At 43.5% G+C, this 17,900-nt stretch overlaps 1 protein-coding gene across 2 annotated transcripts in view; it reads right to left on the bottom strand.

The window, feature by feature from the left end:
* Positions 1-177: 177 nt before the first annotated feature.
* The window catches only part of LOC311230314 (transcriptional regulator QRICH1-like), a 46,578-nt gene continuing 28,855 nt past the window's right edge, over positions 178-17,900 (bottom strand). For both annotated transcript variants that reach the window (XM_084316555.1, XM_084316554.1), the window contains exons 10-12: positions 3,307-3,458; positions 2,630-2,720; positions 178-1,574 (exon numbers count right to left, since the gene is read on the bottom strand). In XM_084316555.1, coding sequence (XP_084172681.1) covers positions 1,385-1,574; positions 2,630-2,720; positions 3,307-3,458 — 433 coding nt within the window. In that variant the 3' untranslated portion in view covers positions 178-1,384. The remainder of the gene's footprint in view (positions 1,575-2,629; positions 2,721-3,306; positions 3,459-17,900) is intronic.

Below are 17,900 nucleotides of genomic sequence, written 5' to 3'. Positions count from 1 at the left end.
CAGACACCACATGGAGCTCAACACTTCTTTCCCCCTCATTTTTGAATGATTACATGTCCTTGATACTGAGGCTGATGGTATGAGTCAGCTTGTTAATATGTTTGTTAACGCTGCAGAAGCAGCTTTGCTACATGCGTGTCATAAACAAACATTGGAGTAAAGTAAACCTGGCTTTATTTTGAGAGATGATGGAAATGAAAAAGATCAATATAATACACTGAATTCCTATTTAAAAAGGTGCACTCTTAAGATTTTATATAATTTGGAGTGAGAATTGTGTACAGTTCACCATTAAAAGGAACACGCCAACATTATGGGAAATGCGCTTACCGTCTTCTCCAGAGTCGGACAAGATGGATACCAATTTCCTCTCGGAGCTTTCATAGAAAGCTGAAGCTAGGCTAGCTTGCAGCCGGATAGCTTTCTATGAACGCTCAGAGAGAAAATTGGTATCCATCTCCTTGGCATTCTTAGTGTTAGTGTTCCTTTAAATTATGCGCTTATTCCACAGAGGTGCATGTGGTCAAGTGTACACGGTTCTCCTTCCAAACAATTAAAAATCTCATGAGTGCACCTTTTATTTTTGTATCAAATGCATCCAATAATCAATATACAAAAACCCTACATTGGGTTGTAGTGACTGGATTTGGCCTGAGAGAATTTTTTTTTGCGTCCCCTCATCTCACACACATACACACACTGAAAAGATTCACAAGCATAAATTACAACAGGTCTTTTTTTTCTTTCTTTTTTTAAACACAGGCACATATTCTTTTTATAGTTTCCAACACTACTGTAATAGTAATACATACAGGAGATCAAAAATGCAATACGTAAAAAAGAATGTCCAATGGTGTGAGAGCAAGAGGTCCCAGTCATTTAATTAAAGTGTTAATAACACTTTCTGGGGATCTGAGAGGAGTAAGACAAGGCGACGTAGTCCGTGAGTTTGTAGAGCGGAAGGGTGAACGTTTGCGTATCGTGTATAATATTGATACGAATCATTAGGATCCCTCGACGGTGGAAGAGTTCATCATTGGTGAACCGACGAGAGGGAGCCATATCAAAACACGTCATGTCACGTGACCCGTGGAGAGAACACAAGCTCTGTCCGTTTTGCATTAGGCGTGAAATTTAACAGAGGAATTTGAATGTTCAAAAGGCAAAGAATTCGCTCTGTAAAAAAAAAGAAAAACCACTGCCACACTTTCTCACTCCTATGAGTGTATGAGTGATACGGTTAGGATCGCCGAGGGAGCCGTTGAAGATTTCCACAGAGATAGTTTGGCCGGTGAAGCGAACAGAGAGTGAGTAGGGGGGGGTACTGCATAGAGTCAAACAGTCAGTGCTGGAGGAGTGTCCTATGTGAGCGGTCCGGTCTCGCTCAGTTCATGGTCCCCGACACGGAGCCGATGGCGTCCTGGATGTCTCGGACAACAGCGATGCGAGCGAGCATGTGCTCCACTTGCTGAGCTGTGATAGGCTGAGTCGAGTACCATATCGGACTGTTGGGCGCCACGACCGGCTCTGGCGTCAGGTAGTATGCGTCGTTGCGGCCCTTGGCACTCTGGGGGCTGGGAGGAAGCAAAAGGGATTTAGGTTTTTATACATTTCTAAACATATTGAGAGGAAAATATAATACAGGGTTCCTACAACGTCATCCTGTCAAAACAAGTCATGGAATTAGAAAATTGTGTCTTTGAAGGACTGGAAAAATTATGGAAAATTATACCATGTTCTCAAATCTTTTGGAAATGTCATGGAAATATGTTGATAATTTGATCACAAAAGGAAATAGGTTTATAATCTTTGTTGAAGTGATACATGCCAAGCTTGGCTTAACTGATACATCTAGTTATCTTCAAACAATAACCTAAATAGACTTTTTTCACAGCAGCCATTTTGATGATTTGATTGTTGAATAGTTGCCCCAGGCTTTGGTTTTGGCAACAATCACTTAATATGTTTACGTTATAGACTTTTTTCACAGCAGGCCATTTTGGCTAGTCATAGCAGGGTAATACACAGGTGTAACTAATAACATTCAATTAGGGTTCCATTCCATTTAGGTGTGCCAGAATGCACAATACCAGGGGCCCTGGCTCTGTCACACCTAAATTGAACAGAACTATAATTAATGTTATTACCGGTAGTTACACCTGTGTTTACCCTGCTATGACTAGCCAAAATGGCCTGCTGTGAAAAAAGTCTATAACGTAAACATATTAAGTGATTGTTGCCAAAACCAAAGCCTGGGGCAACTATTCAACAATCAAATGTATCAATTGAACACAGACATGAACAAATATAGGCCATGGAAGTCATGGAATTTGATGAACAAAAAAAAACATGCAGGAACCCTGAAGATAGAAACTATTGTATACGATTTTTGCTATTAACCCTTTCCAGTGAATTTTCTTTGGGATGTTTTCTCAGAAAGTAGCCATTATGACATCACCATTAGAATGTTCAGTTCTCAAAACCCACCTCACTGGATGAGCGTGTGCAACTTAACCCATTGAAACTGGGAAACATGCATGATTGTGTATATGCAGGCTATATAATGTATTATTAGCAGGTGTTTTAGGTCTAAATGGGTTAAAGGGCCAATCCGCGAAACATCACTCACCATTTGAAGAGATAAAAGTCATACAGTTTAATGGGGCAACGCAGTGGATTCTCAGGATCTTCTGTCTGCTCTTCATACATGTCATCGGTCACTGAAACACAAGTCAAAAGGTCAAAGGTTAGTGGTGTGAACCTATCAACGCTTGAAGACTTGCGTATGACATCTCAATCTTTTTTTTTTTTATCCACTTTTTCTCCCATTTTCTATATTTTCTCCCATCCCAATTTTATATCATCCAATTCAACTCCCCTGTCATGAACGCTGTTTCTTGCCTCCCACAAGCCGGCTGCAATGTGGACTAAGTCATACATAGCACAAGTCCCCTCCGGTACTTGAGGTAACAGCAGTCGCATCTTTTCACCTGCGCAGCTCGATCTCTCAGTGGCGAGGAGTAACGCGTGGGAGGCTCACGCTGCCCCCGACACTTCCTGATTCTACTGCGCAGGCGCACCAACCGACCTGTAGGAGTCGCTGTCCACAACGCCCGATCCCCACCCATCAGTTTCCCACCCCCTAATACGGCCAATGTGTATTAGTATGAACGACCAGCTAAACTGAAAGCAATGTGGAGCGCTGGGCTCGAACAGGCAAGCCCAGCGTCTCCGCATTCGTGGCGAGTGCCTTGCCCACTACGCCACGTAGCCGCCCTTCTGACATCTCAATTTCTATAGGAGCACCTTTCTGTCCCACGTGGTGTGGGCCTTGTCCTTTGAGGAACCGGATGCTGGTGGTTTTGTCTTTGGGGTTGGAGGGGTTCTTCTTGGTGTGTCTCAGGACCTTGGAGAAGGCCACCTTCAAGTGTTGCTCTACTGTCGTCAGACGGAAATATCTGGAACAGAAACGAGTTATTCATGCACTGCATTGCTGAGGCATAAAAGAAGCACGTATACAACAACAGAGGAGCAGTTGCAGCGGACGGCTCATCTCGCTGCGCTCACGGACTGAGCAGTACAGGGGATCTTTTGTCCCCTCAGCCATCAGACATAATTTATTGATCTATTTTACTGCTGCTACCTTTTTTGAACTTTGACCTTAAGTACTGTTTTTACCGTTTGTCCACCACAGTGGACTCTTTTATTGTGTGTCCATTTTATGTCTATTTAAACTGTAATATTGACTGATGAGAGCTACTGGAAACGCAAATTTCCCCAAGGGGATGAATAACGTATCTATCTATTAGGGGTGTAACGGTACACAGAAGCCACGGTTCGGTACGTACCTCGGTATTGGGGTCACGGTTCGGTACAACAGAAAAAAAATATTTATAATAATTATTAATATAATTGAAATATATATATTTCACGCTGGTGCCAGGATAACAGCCTACTCCTGAACATTGGTAAAACCAAAAGGAGCTGATTGTGGATTTTAGGAGAATACAGCAGGGGACACACACGCCACTGTGGATAAATGGGGCTATCGTGGACAGGGTAAGCAGTTTCAAGTACCTAGGAGTCCACATCACAGAGGACCTGACATGGACAACTCGCATAGATTCTGTGGTAAAAAAGGTGAAACAGCGCCTCTATCACCTGAGACAGCACGGCACAGGACAGGAAGGCCCTTCAGAGAGTGGTGCACTCGAGCGTACTACGGGACGGGTATTGCACTACCACCCCTGCAGGACTTACTGTATATAACAGGAGGTGCAAATCCAGAGCCTGCAGTATAATGAAACACCCCCACCACCCCAACAAACAGCCTGTTCAAGCTGCTGCGGTCAGGCAAGCGCACACACGCAACGAGAACAGAGAGACTACACCTCAGCTACTTCCCCCAGGCCATCAGAACACTGAACTCTCCACACACAAGTACATATGCGCACACACATACACACACACACAACACACATGCTGCAATCGCTTACACACAAACGGTCACTTTAAAACAAAATGGAAAGGACACTTTAAAGGAACGAGAAAAATAAAGGTCACTTTAAGGAAAGAACCGATGTGGTTCTTGTATAGTATAGTTTAGATATAGCCAGTATAGCATATGGATATAGAGTAAAAACTGTATATATATATTTTTTTGTCTACTTTTTCTCCCCATTTTAAATTTTTTCTCCCATCCCAATTTCGTATTGTCCAATTCTACCCTCCCGTCTCGAACGTTATTAGACCATGCCTCCCACTGGTCGGCTGCAATGTGGACGAAGCCTTGCATCACGTGTCCCCTCCGGTACACGAGGAGGCAGCCGTCGCATCTTTTCACCTGTACAGCGCGATCTCTCAGTGGCGAGGAATAACGCGTGGGAGGCTCACGCTGCCCCCAATACTTCCCGATTCTGCTGTACAGGCACACCAACCGACCTGTAGGAGTCGCTGTCCACAACGTCCGATCCCCACCCACCGGCTTTCCCACCCCCTAATACTGCCAATTGTATTAGTATGAACGACCAGCCAAGCCGGAAGCAACGCAGAGAGCTGGGCTCGAACCCAGCATCTCCTGCGTTAGTGGCGAGCGCCTTGCCCACTGCGCCACTTAGCCGCCCTAAAAAAAACTGTATATTGTATAGTAGTGTACATAGGACCCAGTGCCTTAAATCCGTAGCTAATAATCTCAGGAATTTAGCATGTCTATTTTATCATGCCCTTTTTATGTATATTTTATAGTGTTTGGCTAGCAGTGTTCAATGAGACAAAATGGTGGTTATATACCAGGGTAGGCAGGAAATGACATCAAAACATAGGTGTGCCTGGGATTGCTGGTCAACTATGACCCTAGGAAGGACATTTAATATTGGCATATTCTTCAGTCCGATCCCCTTACGTTTCAGCACTCGCCTAATTATTTTTATAAAAGACATGCAAATCTTTCTAATCTTCTAGTCAAAACTGATCTTCCCTCTAAGGAAACCCACTCATTTTATGTCCAACATCCCAGATGGTAATTTCCCCTGTCAGGCCTGTGTACAATGTCAAGGCATGATCAAAGATAAATTCTACACACACCCAAAAACGGGCAAACGTATACCTGTTAAAGGACGTATTACGTGTAATTCCTCAAATCTGCTGAAATGTCAGTGTAATTTTTCTTATGTGGGTAAAACAACTAGAGCCTTTAAAGCGAGAATTAGTGAACATAAATGTTCAGTTAGAAATTCAGATGTCAAGTCTTCGGTAGCTAGACATTTTTCTAAATGCAAACATGCCGTTAATGATCTTAAATACATGAGACTCGAGTTAAATCAAAATCAAATCAAATCAAATTTATTTGTAAGGCCCGACAACACACGTTAATGTCCCCATGGGCCGGACACGTCTTCTTTAAACAAGTCAAGAAGAAACATAACAATAAGTCAAGAACAAAACAAGAACACCATAAGGTCCAACAAATTTAAAATAAATGCAAATAAATGAATTAATGCAAACACTCCCAGACATACCCCACGCGAAGGTAAGGAAAAACTCAGTTTCGTAACCGCCGTTTCGGTGGAGTTTAAGGCTCTAAAGCCAGATTGAAAAGATTCATTAAGATTATTGTTTGATAAATGGTCAGTAAATTGCGTTGCGACGATCCGTTCTAACACTTTGGATAGGAACGGAAGATTGACGATGGGTCTGTAATTTTTCAAGATTAGAGGTCGAGTTAGTCCACAGGCCCTCTAGAGGGGGAGACAGGCACAAGTTATTATTGCAACGTGAATGTTATTATATTCATTTGTTCAATTGCATTGAACCAAGGGGAATGAATGAAAAGAACGTGTTAACCTGTTTCCTTTAAGTGCCTTTCACCATCATTATTATTATTTCATGATTAATTATGATTGTTTTTTGTGAGGTATGGTTTTCTAAGGTTGCTCATAGGAGAATTTTTGTTTTGTAAATACGGTAAGGGGCTTATCTATTTAGCCCTAGAAACTAGGGGCAAGATGCATTTTGTTTCTGGTCATTTTGGTATATATGTATTTTTTGTATTTAGGAATAGACTTTATATTTAAATGTCCTTCCTAGGGTCATAGTTGACCAGCAATCCCAGGCACACCTGTGTTTTGATGTCATTTCCTGCCTACCCTGGTATATAACCACCATTTTGTCTCATTGAACACTGCTAGCCAAACACTGACTAAGGAACAAATCAGTTCCGAAACATGTATGTTTCAGGCTGCCATTACAACTTTTGAATCTGAGAGTGCTGGTCCGGCTTCCTGCTTTCTTCAACTTAATCTTCGTGATTTCAGCACCCAGTGTCAGACATTGTGAGCGCGGTCTAACTCGACTTATGTATATTTTATATACATATATACAATCGTTGGACGCCAACAACGAGTATACTCATTATTGGATCATTATTACTTGTATTCACTATTTCCATTCATAAATCATCCAGCAAGGTTGTGGTACTGTGTGGCAATGCGTCTGAGATCGCAAAGGTCCAATACCGCAGCATGGTGGTATGCGGCCGATGTCGCACTTCCTTTCTGACTCTGTGTATGACTCTGTGTATCATTGAAATTCCTCCGCGCGGGGCGGCTGATTGGCGCAGTGGGCAAGGCACTCACCTCTAACGCAGGAGACGCTGGGTTCGAGCCCAGCTCTCGGTGTTGCTACCGGCTGGCCGGTCGTTCATACTAACACAATTGGCAAGTGTTAGAGGGTGGGAAAGCCGGTGGGTGGGGATTTGACGTTGTGGACAGCGACTCCTACAGGTCGGTTTGGTGACGCCGGTGCGATGGAAGCAGGAAGTAGCGGGGGCAGCGTGAGCCTCCCACGCGTTACTCCTCGCCACTGAGAGTTCGAGCTGCTGCGGTGAAAAGATGCAACAGGCTGCCTCCTCGTGTACCGGAGGGGACACGTGATGCAAGGCTTCTGTCCTCACTACAACTGACCTGTGGGAGGCATAGTCTAGCAATGTTCAAGACAGGGGAGGGAAGAATTGGACACACGAAATTGGGATGGGAGAAAAATAGAAAATGGGGAGAAAAAGTGGATAAAAAAAGATATTTCCTCCGCACAGTTTTCGAGCTTCGAAATTTTGGGCAGTTTTGGGCTTCGAAATTCGTCAGGGTTTTTCGAACGCATGTTCGAACCTTTTTATTTTTTTTATTATTTAATTTAAAATGTTGTAATTTTTATAAATCCTCAAACTAAATCCTCAATTTGAATAAAGTGATTAATCTGATTCAATTCGTTTTTTTTTTTTTTTTTTATTTTTACTAAATATACTCATCAGTTTTAATACTATAATATTAGTGTAGCCTAATCTTTATCTGCAACTGTGAAGAAAAACCGCATTGGTTTAAACAGAATGAATAGACACATAAAAGAAAATATATATATAAAAAATTCGAATGTTGATTTAGAATTCGAATGCTCAGAGTTAGGTACCTTGTGTATACGGCACCTGTATATATCAGGCCAGTTAGGTACCTTGTGTATACTGCACCTTGTGTATATCAGGCCAGTTAGGTACCTTGTGTATACTGCACCTGTATATATCAGGCCAGTTAGGTACCTTGTGTATACTGCACCTGTATATATCAGGCCAGTTAGGTACCTTGTGTATACTGCACCTGTGTATATCAGGCCAGGCAGTTAGGTACCTTGTGTATACTGCACCTGTGTATATCATTCCAGTTAGGTACCTTGTGTATACTGCACCTGTGTATATCAGGCCAGTTAGGTACCTTGTGTATACTGCACCTGTGTATATCATGCCAGTTAGGTACCTTGTGTATACTGCACCTGTGTATATCATGCCAGTTAGGTACCTTGTGTATACTGCACCTGTATATATATCAGGCCAGTTAGGTACCTTGTGTATACTGCACCTGTGTATATCATGCCAGGCAGTTAGGTACCTTGTGTATACTGCACCTGTGTATATCATGCCAGTTAGGTACCTTGTGTATACTGCACCTGTATATATCATGCCAGTTAGGTACCTTGTGTATACTGCATCTGTATATATCAGGCCAGTTAGGTACCTTGTGTATACTGCACCTGTGTATATCATGCCAGTTAGGTACCTTGTGTATACTGCACCTGTGTATACCAGGCCAGTTAGGTACCTTGTGTATACTGCACCTGTGTATATCATGCCAGTTAGGTACCTTGTGTATACTGCACCTGTGTATACCAGGCCAGTTAGGTACCTTGTGTATACTGCACCTGTGTATATCATGCCAGTTAGGTACCTTGTGTATACTGCACCTGTATATATCAGGCCAGTTAGGTACCTTGTGTATACTGCACCTGTGTATATCAGGCCAGTTAGGTACCTTGTGTATACTGCACCTGTGTATATCATGCCAGTTAGGTACCTTGTGTATACTGCACCTGTATATATCAGGCCAGTTAGGTACCTTGTGTATACTGCACCTGTGTATATCATGCCAGTTAGGTACCTTGTGTATACGGCACCTGTGTATATCATGCCAGTTAGGTACCTTGTGTATACTGCACCTGTATATATCAGGCCAGTTAGGTACCTTGTGTATACTGCACCTGTGTATATCAGGCCAGGCAGTTAGGTACCTTGTGTATACTGCACCTGTGTATATCAGGCCAACCAGTTAGGTACCTTGTGTATACTGCACCTGTATATATCAGGCCAGTTAGGTACCTTGTGTATACGGCACCTGTGTATATCATGCCAGTTAGGTACCTTGTGTATACGGCACCCGTGTATATCATGCCAGTTAGGTACCTTGTGTATACAGCACCTGTGTATATCAGGCCAGTTAGGTACCTTGTGTATACTGCACCTGTGTATATCATGCCAGTTAGGTACCTTGTGTATACGGCACCTGTGTATATCATGCCAGTTAGGTACCTTGTGTATACTGCACCTGTGTATATCATGCCAGTTAGGTACCTTGTGTATACTGCACCTGTGTATATCAGGCCAGGCAGTTAGGTACCTTGTGTATACTGCACCTGTATATATCATGCCAGTTAGGTACCTTGTGTATACTGCACCTGTGTATATCAGGCCAGTTAGGTACCTTGTGTATACTGCACCTGTGTATATCAGGCCAGGCAGTTAGGTACCTTGTGTATACTGCACCTGTGTATATCATGCCAGTTAGGTACCTTGTGTATACTGCACCTGTGTATATCAGGCCAACCAGTTAGGTACCTTGTGTATACTGCACCTGTATATATCAGGCCAGTTAGGTACCTTATGTATACTGCACCTGTGTATATCATGCCAGTTAGGTACCTTGTGTATACTGCACCTGTGTATATCATGCCAGTTAGGTACCTTGTGTATACTGCACCTGTGTATATCATGCCAGTTAGGTACCTTGTGTATACTGCACCTGTATATATCAGGCCAGTTAGGTACCTTGTGTATACTGCACCTGTGTATATCAGGCCAGGCAGTTAGGTACCTTGTGTATACTGCACCTGTGTATATCATGCCAGTTAGGTACCTTGTGTATACTGCACCTGTGTATATCATGCCAGTTAGGTACCTTGTGTATACTGCACCTGTGTATATCATGCCAGTTAGGTACCTTGTGTATACCGCACCTGTATATATCAGGCCAGTTAGGTACCTTGTGTATACTGCACCGGTGTATATCAGGCCAGGCAGTTAGGTACCTTGTGTATACTGCACCTGTGTATATCAGGCCAGTTAGGTACCTTATGTATACTGCACCTGTGTATATCATGCCAGTTAGGTACCTTGTGTATACTGCACCTGTGTATATCATGCCAGTTAGGTACCTTGTGTATACTGCACCTGTGTATATCAGGCCAACCAGTTAGGTACCTTGTGTATACTGCACCTGTGTATATCATGCCAGTTAGGTACCTTGTGTATACTGCACCTGTGTATATCAGGCCAGTTAGGTACCTTGTGTATACTGCACCTGTGTATATCAGGCCAGGCAGTTAGGTACCTTGTATATACTGCACCCGTGTATATCATGCCAGTTAGGTACCTTGTGTATACTGCACCTGTGTATATCAGGCCAGGCAGTTAGGTACCTTGTATATACTGCACCTGTATATATCATGCCAGTTAGGTACCTTGTGTATACTGCACCTGTGTATATCAGGCCAGGCAGTTAGGTACCTTGTGTATACTGCACCTGTGTATATCAGGCCAGGCAGTTAGGTACCTTGTGTATACTGCACCTGTGTATATCAGGCCAACCAGTTAGGTACCTTGTGTATACTGCACCTGTATATATCAGGCCAGTTAGGTACCTTATGTATACTGCACCTGTGTATATCAGGCCAGGCAGTTAGGTACCTTGTGTATACTGCACCTGTGTATATCATGCCAGTTAGGTACCTTGTGTATACTGCACCTGTGTATATCATGCCAGTTAGGTACCTTGTGTATACTGCACCTGTGTATATCAGGCCAGTTAGGTACCTTGTGTATACTGCACCTGTGTATATCAGGCCAGTTAGGTACCTTGTGTATACTGCACCTGTATATAACAGGCCAGTTAGGTACCTTGTGTATACTGTACCTGTGTATATCAGGCCAGGCAGTTAGGTACATTGTGTATACTGCACCTGTGTATATCATGCCAGTTAGGTACCTTGTGTATACTGCACCTGTGTATATCATGCCAGTTAGGTACCTTGTGTATACTGCACCTGTGTATATCATGCCAGTTAGGTACCTTGTGTATACTGCACCTGTGTATATCATGCCAGTTAGGTACCTTGTGTATACTGCACCTGTGTATATCAGGCCAGGCAGTTAGGTACCTTGTGTATACTGCACCTGTGTATACCAGGCCAGTTAGGTACCTTGTGTATACTGCACCTGTGTATATCATGCCAGTTAGGTACCTTGTGTATACTGCACCTGTATATATCAGGCCAGTTAGGTACCTTGTGTATACTGCACCTGTGTATATCAGGCCAGTTAGGTACCTTGTGTATACTGCACCTGTGTATATCAGGCCAGGCAGTTAGGTACCTTGTGTATACTGCACCTGTGTATACCAGGCCAGTTAGGTACCTTGTGTATACTGCACCTGTGTATATCATGCCAGTTAGGTACCTTGTGTATACTGCACCTGTATATATCAGGCCAGTTAGGTACCTTGTGTATACTGCACCTGTGTATATCAGGCCAGGCAGTTAGGTACCTTGTGTATAATGCACCTGTGTATATCATGCCAGTTAGGTACCTTGTGTATAATACTGCACCTGTGTATATCATGCCAGTTAGGTACCTTGTGTATACTGCACCTGTGTATATCATGCCAGTTAGGTACCTTGTGTATACTGCACCTGTGTATATCATGCCAGACAGTTAGGTACCTTGTGTATACGGCACCTGTGTATATCATGCCAGGCAGTTAGGTACCTTGTGTATACTGCACCTGTATATATCAGGCCAGTTAGGTACCTTGTGTATAATGCACCTGTGTATATCAGGCCAGGCAGTTAGGTACCTTGTGTATACTGCACCTGTGTATATCAGGCCAGGCAGTTAGGTACCTTGTGTATACTGCACCTGTGTATATCAGGCCAGGCAGTTAGGTACCTTGTGTATACTGCACTTGTGTATATCATGCCAGTTAGGTACCTTGTGTATACTGCACCTGTGTATATCATGCCAGTTAGGTACCTTGTGTATACTGCACCTGTGTATATCATGCCAGTTAGGTACCTTGTGTATAATACTGCACCTGTATATATCATGCCAGTTAGGTACCTTGTGTATAATACTGCACCTGTGTATATCATGCCAGTTAGGTACCTTGTGTATACTGCACCTGTGTATATCATGCCAGTTAGGTACCTTGTGTATACTGCACCTGTGTATATCAGGCCAGTTAGGTACCTTGTGTATACTGCACCTGTGTATATCAGGCCAGGCAGTTAGGTACCTTGTGTATACTGCACCTGTGTATATCAGGCCAGTTAGGTACCTTATGTATACTGCACCTGTGTATATCATGCCAGTTAGGTACCTTGTGTATACTGCACCTGTGTATATCATGCCAGTTAGGTACCTTGTGTATACTGCACCTGTGTATATCAGGCCAACCAGTTAGGTACCTTGTGTATACTGCACCTGTGTATATCATGCCAGTTAGGTACCTTGTGTATACTGCACCTGTGTATATCATGCCAGTTAGGTACCTTGTGTATACTGCACCTGTGTATATCATGCCAGTTAGGTACCTTGTGTATACCGCACCTGTATATATCAGGCCAGTTAGGTACCTTGTGTATACTGCACCTGTGTATATCAGGCCAGGCAGTTAGGTACCTTGTGTATACTGCACCTGTGTATATCAGGCCAGTTAGGTACCTTATGTATACTGCACCTGTGTATATCATGCCAGTTAGGTACCTTGTGTATACTGCACCTGTGTATATCATGCCAGTTAGGTACCTTGTGTATACTGCACCTGTGTATATCAGGCCAACCAGTTAGGTACCTTGTGTATACTGCACCTGTGTATATCATGCCAGTTAGGTACCTTGTGTATACTGCACCTGTGTATATCAGGCCAGTTAGGTACCTTGTGTATACTGCACCTGTGTATATCAGGCCAGGCAGTTAGGTACCTTGTATATACTGCACCCGTGTATATCATGCCAGTTAGGTACCTTGTGTATACTGCACCTGTGTATATCAGGCCAGGCAGTTAGGTACCTTGTATATACTGCACCTGTATATATCATGCCAGTTAGGTACCTTGTGTATACTGCACCTGTGTATATCAGGCCAGGCAGTTAGGTACCTTGTGTATACTGCACCTGTGTATATCAGGCCAGGCAGTTAGGTACCTTGTGTATACTGCACCTGTGTATATCAGGCCAACCAGTTAGGTACCTTGTGTATACTGCACCTGTATATATCAGGCCAGTTAGGTACCTTATGTATACTGCACCTGTGTATATCAGGCCAGGCAGTTAGGTACCTTGTGTATACTGCACCTGTGTATATCATGCCAGTTAGGTACCTTGTGTATACTGCACCTGTGTATATCATGCCAGTTAGGTACCTTGTGTATACTGCACCTGTGTATATCAGGCCAGTTAGGTACCTTGTGTATACTGCACCTGTGTATATCAGGCCAGTTAGGTACCTTGTGTATACTGCACCTGTATATAACAGGCCAGTTAGGTACCTTGTGTATACTGTACCTGTGTATATCAGGCCAGGCAGTTAGGTACATTGTGTATACTGCACCTGTGTATATCATGCCAGTTAGGTACCTTGTGTATACTGCACCTGTGTATATCATGCCAGTTAGGTACCTTGTGTATACTGCACCTGTGTATATCATGCCAGTTAGGTACCTTGTGTATACTGCACCTGTGTATATCATGCCAGTTAGGTACCTTGTGTATACTGCACCTGTGTATATCAGGCCAGGCAGTTAGGTACCTTGTGTATACTGCACCTGTGTATACCAGGCCAGTTAGGTACCTTGTGTATACTGCACCTGTGTATATCATGCCAGTTAGGTACCTTGTGTATACTGCACCTGTATATATCAGGCCAGTTAGGTACCTTGTGTATACTGCACCTGTGTATATCAGGCCAGTTAGGTACCTTGTGTATACTGCACCTGTGTATATCAGGCCAGGCAGTTAGGTACCTTGTGTATACTGCACCTGTGTATACCAGGCCAGTTAGGTACCTTGTGTATACTGCACCTGTGTATATCATGCCAGTTAGGTACCTTGTGTATACTGCACCTGTATATATCAGGCCAGTTAGGTACCTTGTGTATACTGCACCTGTGTATATCAGGCCAGGCAGTTAGGTACCTTGTGTATAATGCACCTGTGTATATCATGCCAGTTAGGTACCTTGTGTATAATACTGCACCTGTGTATATCATGCCAGTTAGGTACCTTGTGTATACTGCACCTGTGTATATCATGCCAGTTAGGTACCTTGTGTATACTGCACCTGTGTATATCATGCCAGACAGTTAGGTACCTTGTGTATACGGCACCTGTGTATATCATGCCAGGCAGTTAGGTACCTTGTGTATACTGCACCTGTATATATCAGGCCAGTTAGGTACCTTGTGTATAATGCACCTGTGTATATCAGGCCAGGCAGTTAGGTACCTTGTGTATACTGCACCTGTGTATATCAGGCCAGGCAGTTAGGTACCTTGTGTATACTGCACCTGTGTATATCAGGCCAGGCAGTTAGGTACCTTGTGTATACTGCACTTGTGTATATCATGCCAGTTAGGTACCTTGTGTATACTGCACCTGTGTATATCATGCCAGTTAGGTACCTTGTGTATACTGCACCTGTGTATATCATGCCAGTTAGGTACCTTGTGTATAATACTGCACCTGTATATATCATGCCAGTTAGGTACCTTGTGTATAATACTGCACCTGTGTATATCATGCCAGTTAGGTACCTTGTGTATACTGCACCTGTGTATATCAGGCCAGTTAGGTACCTTGTGTATACTGCACCTGTGTATATCATGCCAGTTAGGTACCTTGTGTATACTGCACCTGTATATATCAGGCCAGTTAGGTACCTTGTGTATACTGCACCTGTGTATATCAGGCCAGGCAGTTAGGTACCTTGTGTATACTGCACCTGTGTATATCATGCCAGTTAGGTACCTTGTGTATACTGCACCTGTGTATATCATGCCAGTTAGGTACCTTGTGTATACTGCACCTGTGTATATCATGCCAGTTAGGTACCTTGTGTATACTGCACCTGTGTATATCAGGCCAGTTAGGTACCTTGTGTATACTGCACCTGTGTATATCAGGCCAGTTAGGTACCTTGTGTATACTGCACCTGTGTATATCATGCCAGTTAGGTACCTTGTGTATACTGCACCTGTATATATCAGGCCAGTTAGGTACCTTGTGTATACTGCACCTGTGTATATCAGGCCAGGCAGTTAGGTACCTTGTGTATAATGCACCTGTGTATATCATGCCAGTTAGGTACCTTGTGTATAATACTGCACCTGTGTATATCATGCCAGTTAGGTACCTTGTGTATACTGCACCTGTGTATATCATGCCAGTTAGGTACCTTGTGTATACTGCACCTGTGTATATCATGCCAGACAGTTAGGTACCTTGTGTATACGGCACCTGTGTATATCATGCCAGGCAGTTAGGTACCTTGTGTATACTGCACCTGTATATATCAGGCCAGTTAGGTACCTTGTGTATACTGCACCTGTGTATATCATGCCAGACAGTTAGGTACCTTGTGTATACTGCACCTGTGTATATCAGGCCAGGCAGTTAGGTACCTTGTGTATACTGCACCTGTATATATCAGGCCAGTTAGGTACCTTATGTATACTGCACCTGTGTATATCAGGCCAGGCAGTTAGGTACCTTGTGTATACTGCACCTGTGTATATCAGGCCAGGCAGTTAGGTACCTTGTGTATACTGCACCTGTGTATATCATGCCAGTTAGGTACCTTGTGTATACTGCACCTGTGTATATCATGCCAGTTAGGTACCTTGTGTATACTGCACCTGTGTATATCAGGCCAGTTAGGTACCTTGTGTATACTGCACCTGTGTATATCAGGCCAGGCAGTTAGGTACCTTGTGTATACTGCACCTGTGTATATCATGCCAGTTAGGTACCTTGTGTATACTGCACCTGTGTATATCATGCCAGTTAGGTACCTTGTGTATACTACACCTGTGTATATCATGCCAGTTAGGTACCTTGTGTATACTGCACCTATGTATATCAGGCCAGTTAGGTACCTTGTGTATACTGCACCTGTGTATATCAGGCCAGGCAGTTAGGTACCTTGTGTATACTGCACCTGTGTATATCATGCCAGTTAGGTACCTTGTGTATACTGCACCTGTGTATATCATGCCAGTTAGGTACCTTGTGTATACTGCACCTGTGTATATCATGCCAGTTAGGTACCTTGTGTATACTGCACCTGTGTATATCATGCCAGTTAGGTACCTTGTGTATACTGCACCTGTGTATATCAGGCCAGGCAGTTAGGTACCTTGTGTATACTGCACCTGTGTATATCATGCCAGTTAGGTACCTTGTGTATACTGCACCTGTGTATATCATGCCAGTTAGGTACCTTGTGTATACTGCACCTGTGTATATCAGGCCAGTTAGGTACCTTGTGTATACTGCACCTGTGTATATCATGCCAGTTAGGTACCTTGTGTATACTGCACCTGTATATATCAGGCCAGTTAGGTACCTTGTGTATACTGCACCTGTGTATATCAGGCCAGTTAGGTACCTTGTGTATACTGCACCTGTGTATATCAGGCCAGGCAGTTAGGTACCTTGTGTATAATGCACCTGTGTATATCATGCCAGTTAGGTACCTTGTGTATAATACTGCACCTGTGTATATCATGCCAGTTAGGTACCTTGTGTATACTGCACCTGTGTATATCATGCCAGTTAGGTACCTTGTGTATACGGCACCTGTGTATATCATGCCAGGCAGTTAGGTACCTTGTGTATACTGCACCTGTATATATCAGGCCAGTTAGGTACCTTGTGTATAATGCACCTGTGTATATCATGCCAGACAGTTAGGTACCTTGTGTATACGGCACCTGTGTATATCAGGCCAGTTAGGTACCTTGTGTATACTGCACCTGTGTATATCAGGCCAACCAGTTAGGTACCTTGTGTATACTGCACCTGTATATATCAGGCCAGTTAGGTACCTTATGTATACTGCACCTGTGTATATCAGGCCAGGCAGTTAGGTACCTTGTGTATACTGCACCTGTGTATATCAGGCCAGGCAGTTAGGTACCTTGTGTATACTGCACCTGTGTATATCATGCCAGTTAGGTACCTTGTGTATACTGCACCTGTGTATATCATGCCAGTTAGGTACCTTGTGTATACTGCACCTGTGTATATCAGGCCAGTTAGGTACCTTGTGTATACTGCACCTGTGTATATCAGGCCAGGCAGTTAGGTACCTTGTGTATACTGCACCTGTGTATATCATGCCAGTTAGGTACCTTGTGTATACTGCACCTGTGTATATCATGCCAGTTAGGTACCTTGTGTATACTGCACCTGTGTATATCATGCCAGTTAGGTACCTTGTGTATACTGCACCTGTGTATATCATGCCAGTTAGGTACCTTGTGTATACTGCACCTGTGTATATCAGGCCAGGCAGTTAGGTACCTTGTGTATACTGCACCTGTTAATATCAGGCCAGTTAGGTACCTTGTGTATACTGCACCTGTGTATATCAGGCCAGTTAGGTACCTTGTGTATACTGCACCTGTGTATATCAGGCCAGTTAGGTACCTTGTGTATACTGCACCTGTGTATATCAGGCCAGTTAGGTACCT

The sequence above is a fragment of the Notolepis coatsorum genome (assembly GCF_963971535.1).
Source record: "Notolepis coatsorum genome assembly, chromosome: 6".
NCBI lineage: Eukaryota > Metazoa > Chordata > Actinopteri > Aulopiformes > Paralepididae > Notolepis > Notolepis coatsorum.
This window is presented reverse-complemented; position numbering and strand designations above follow the sequence as displayed.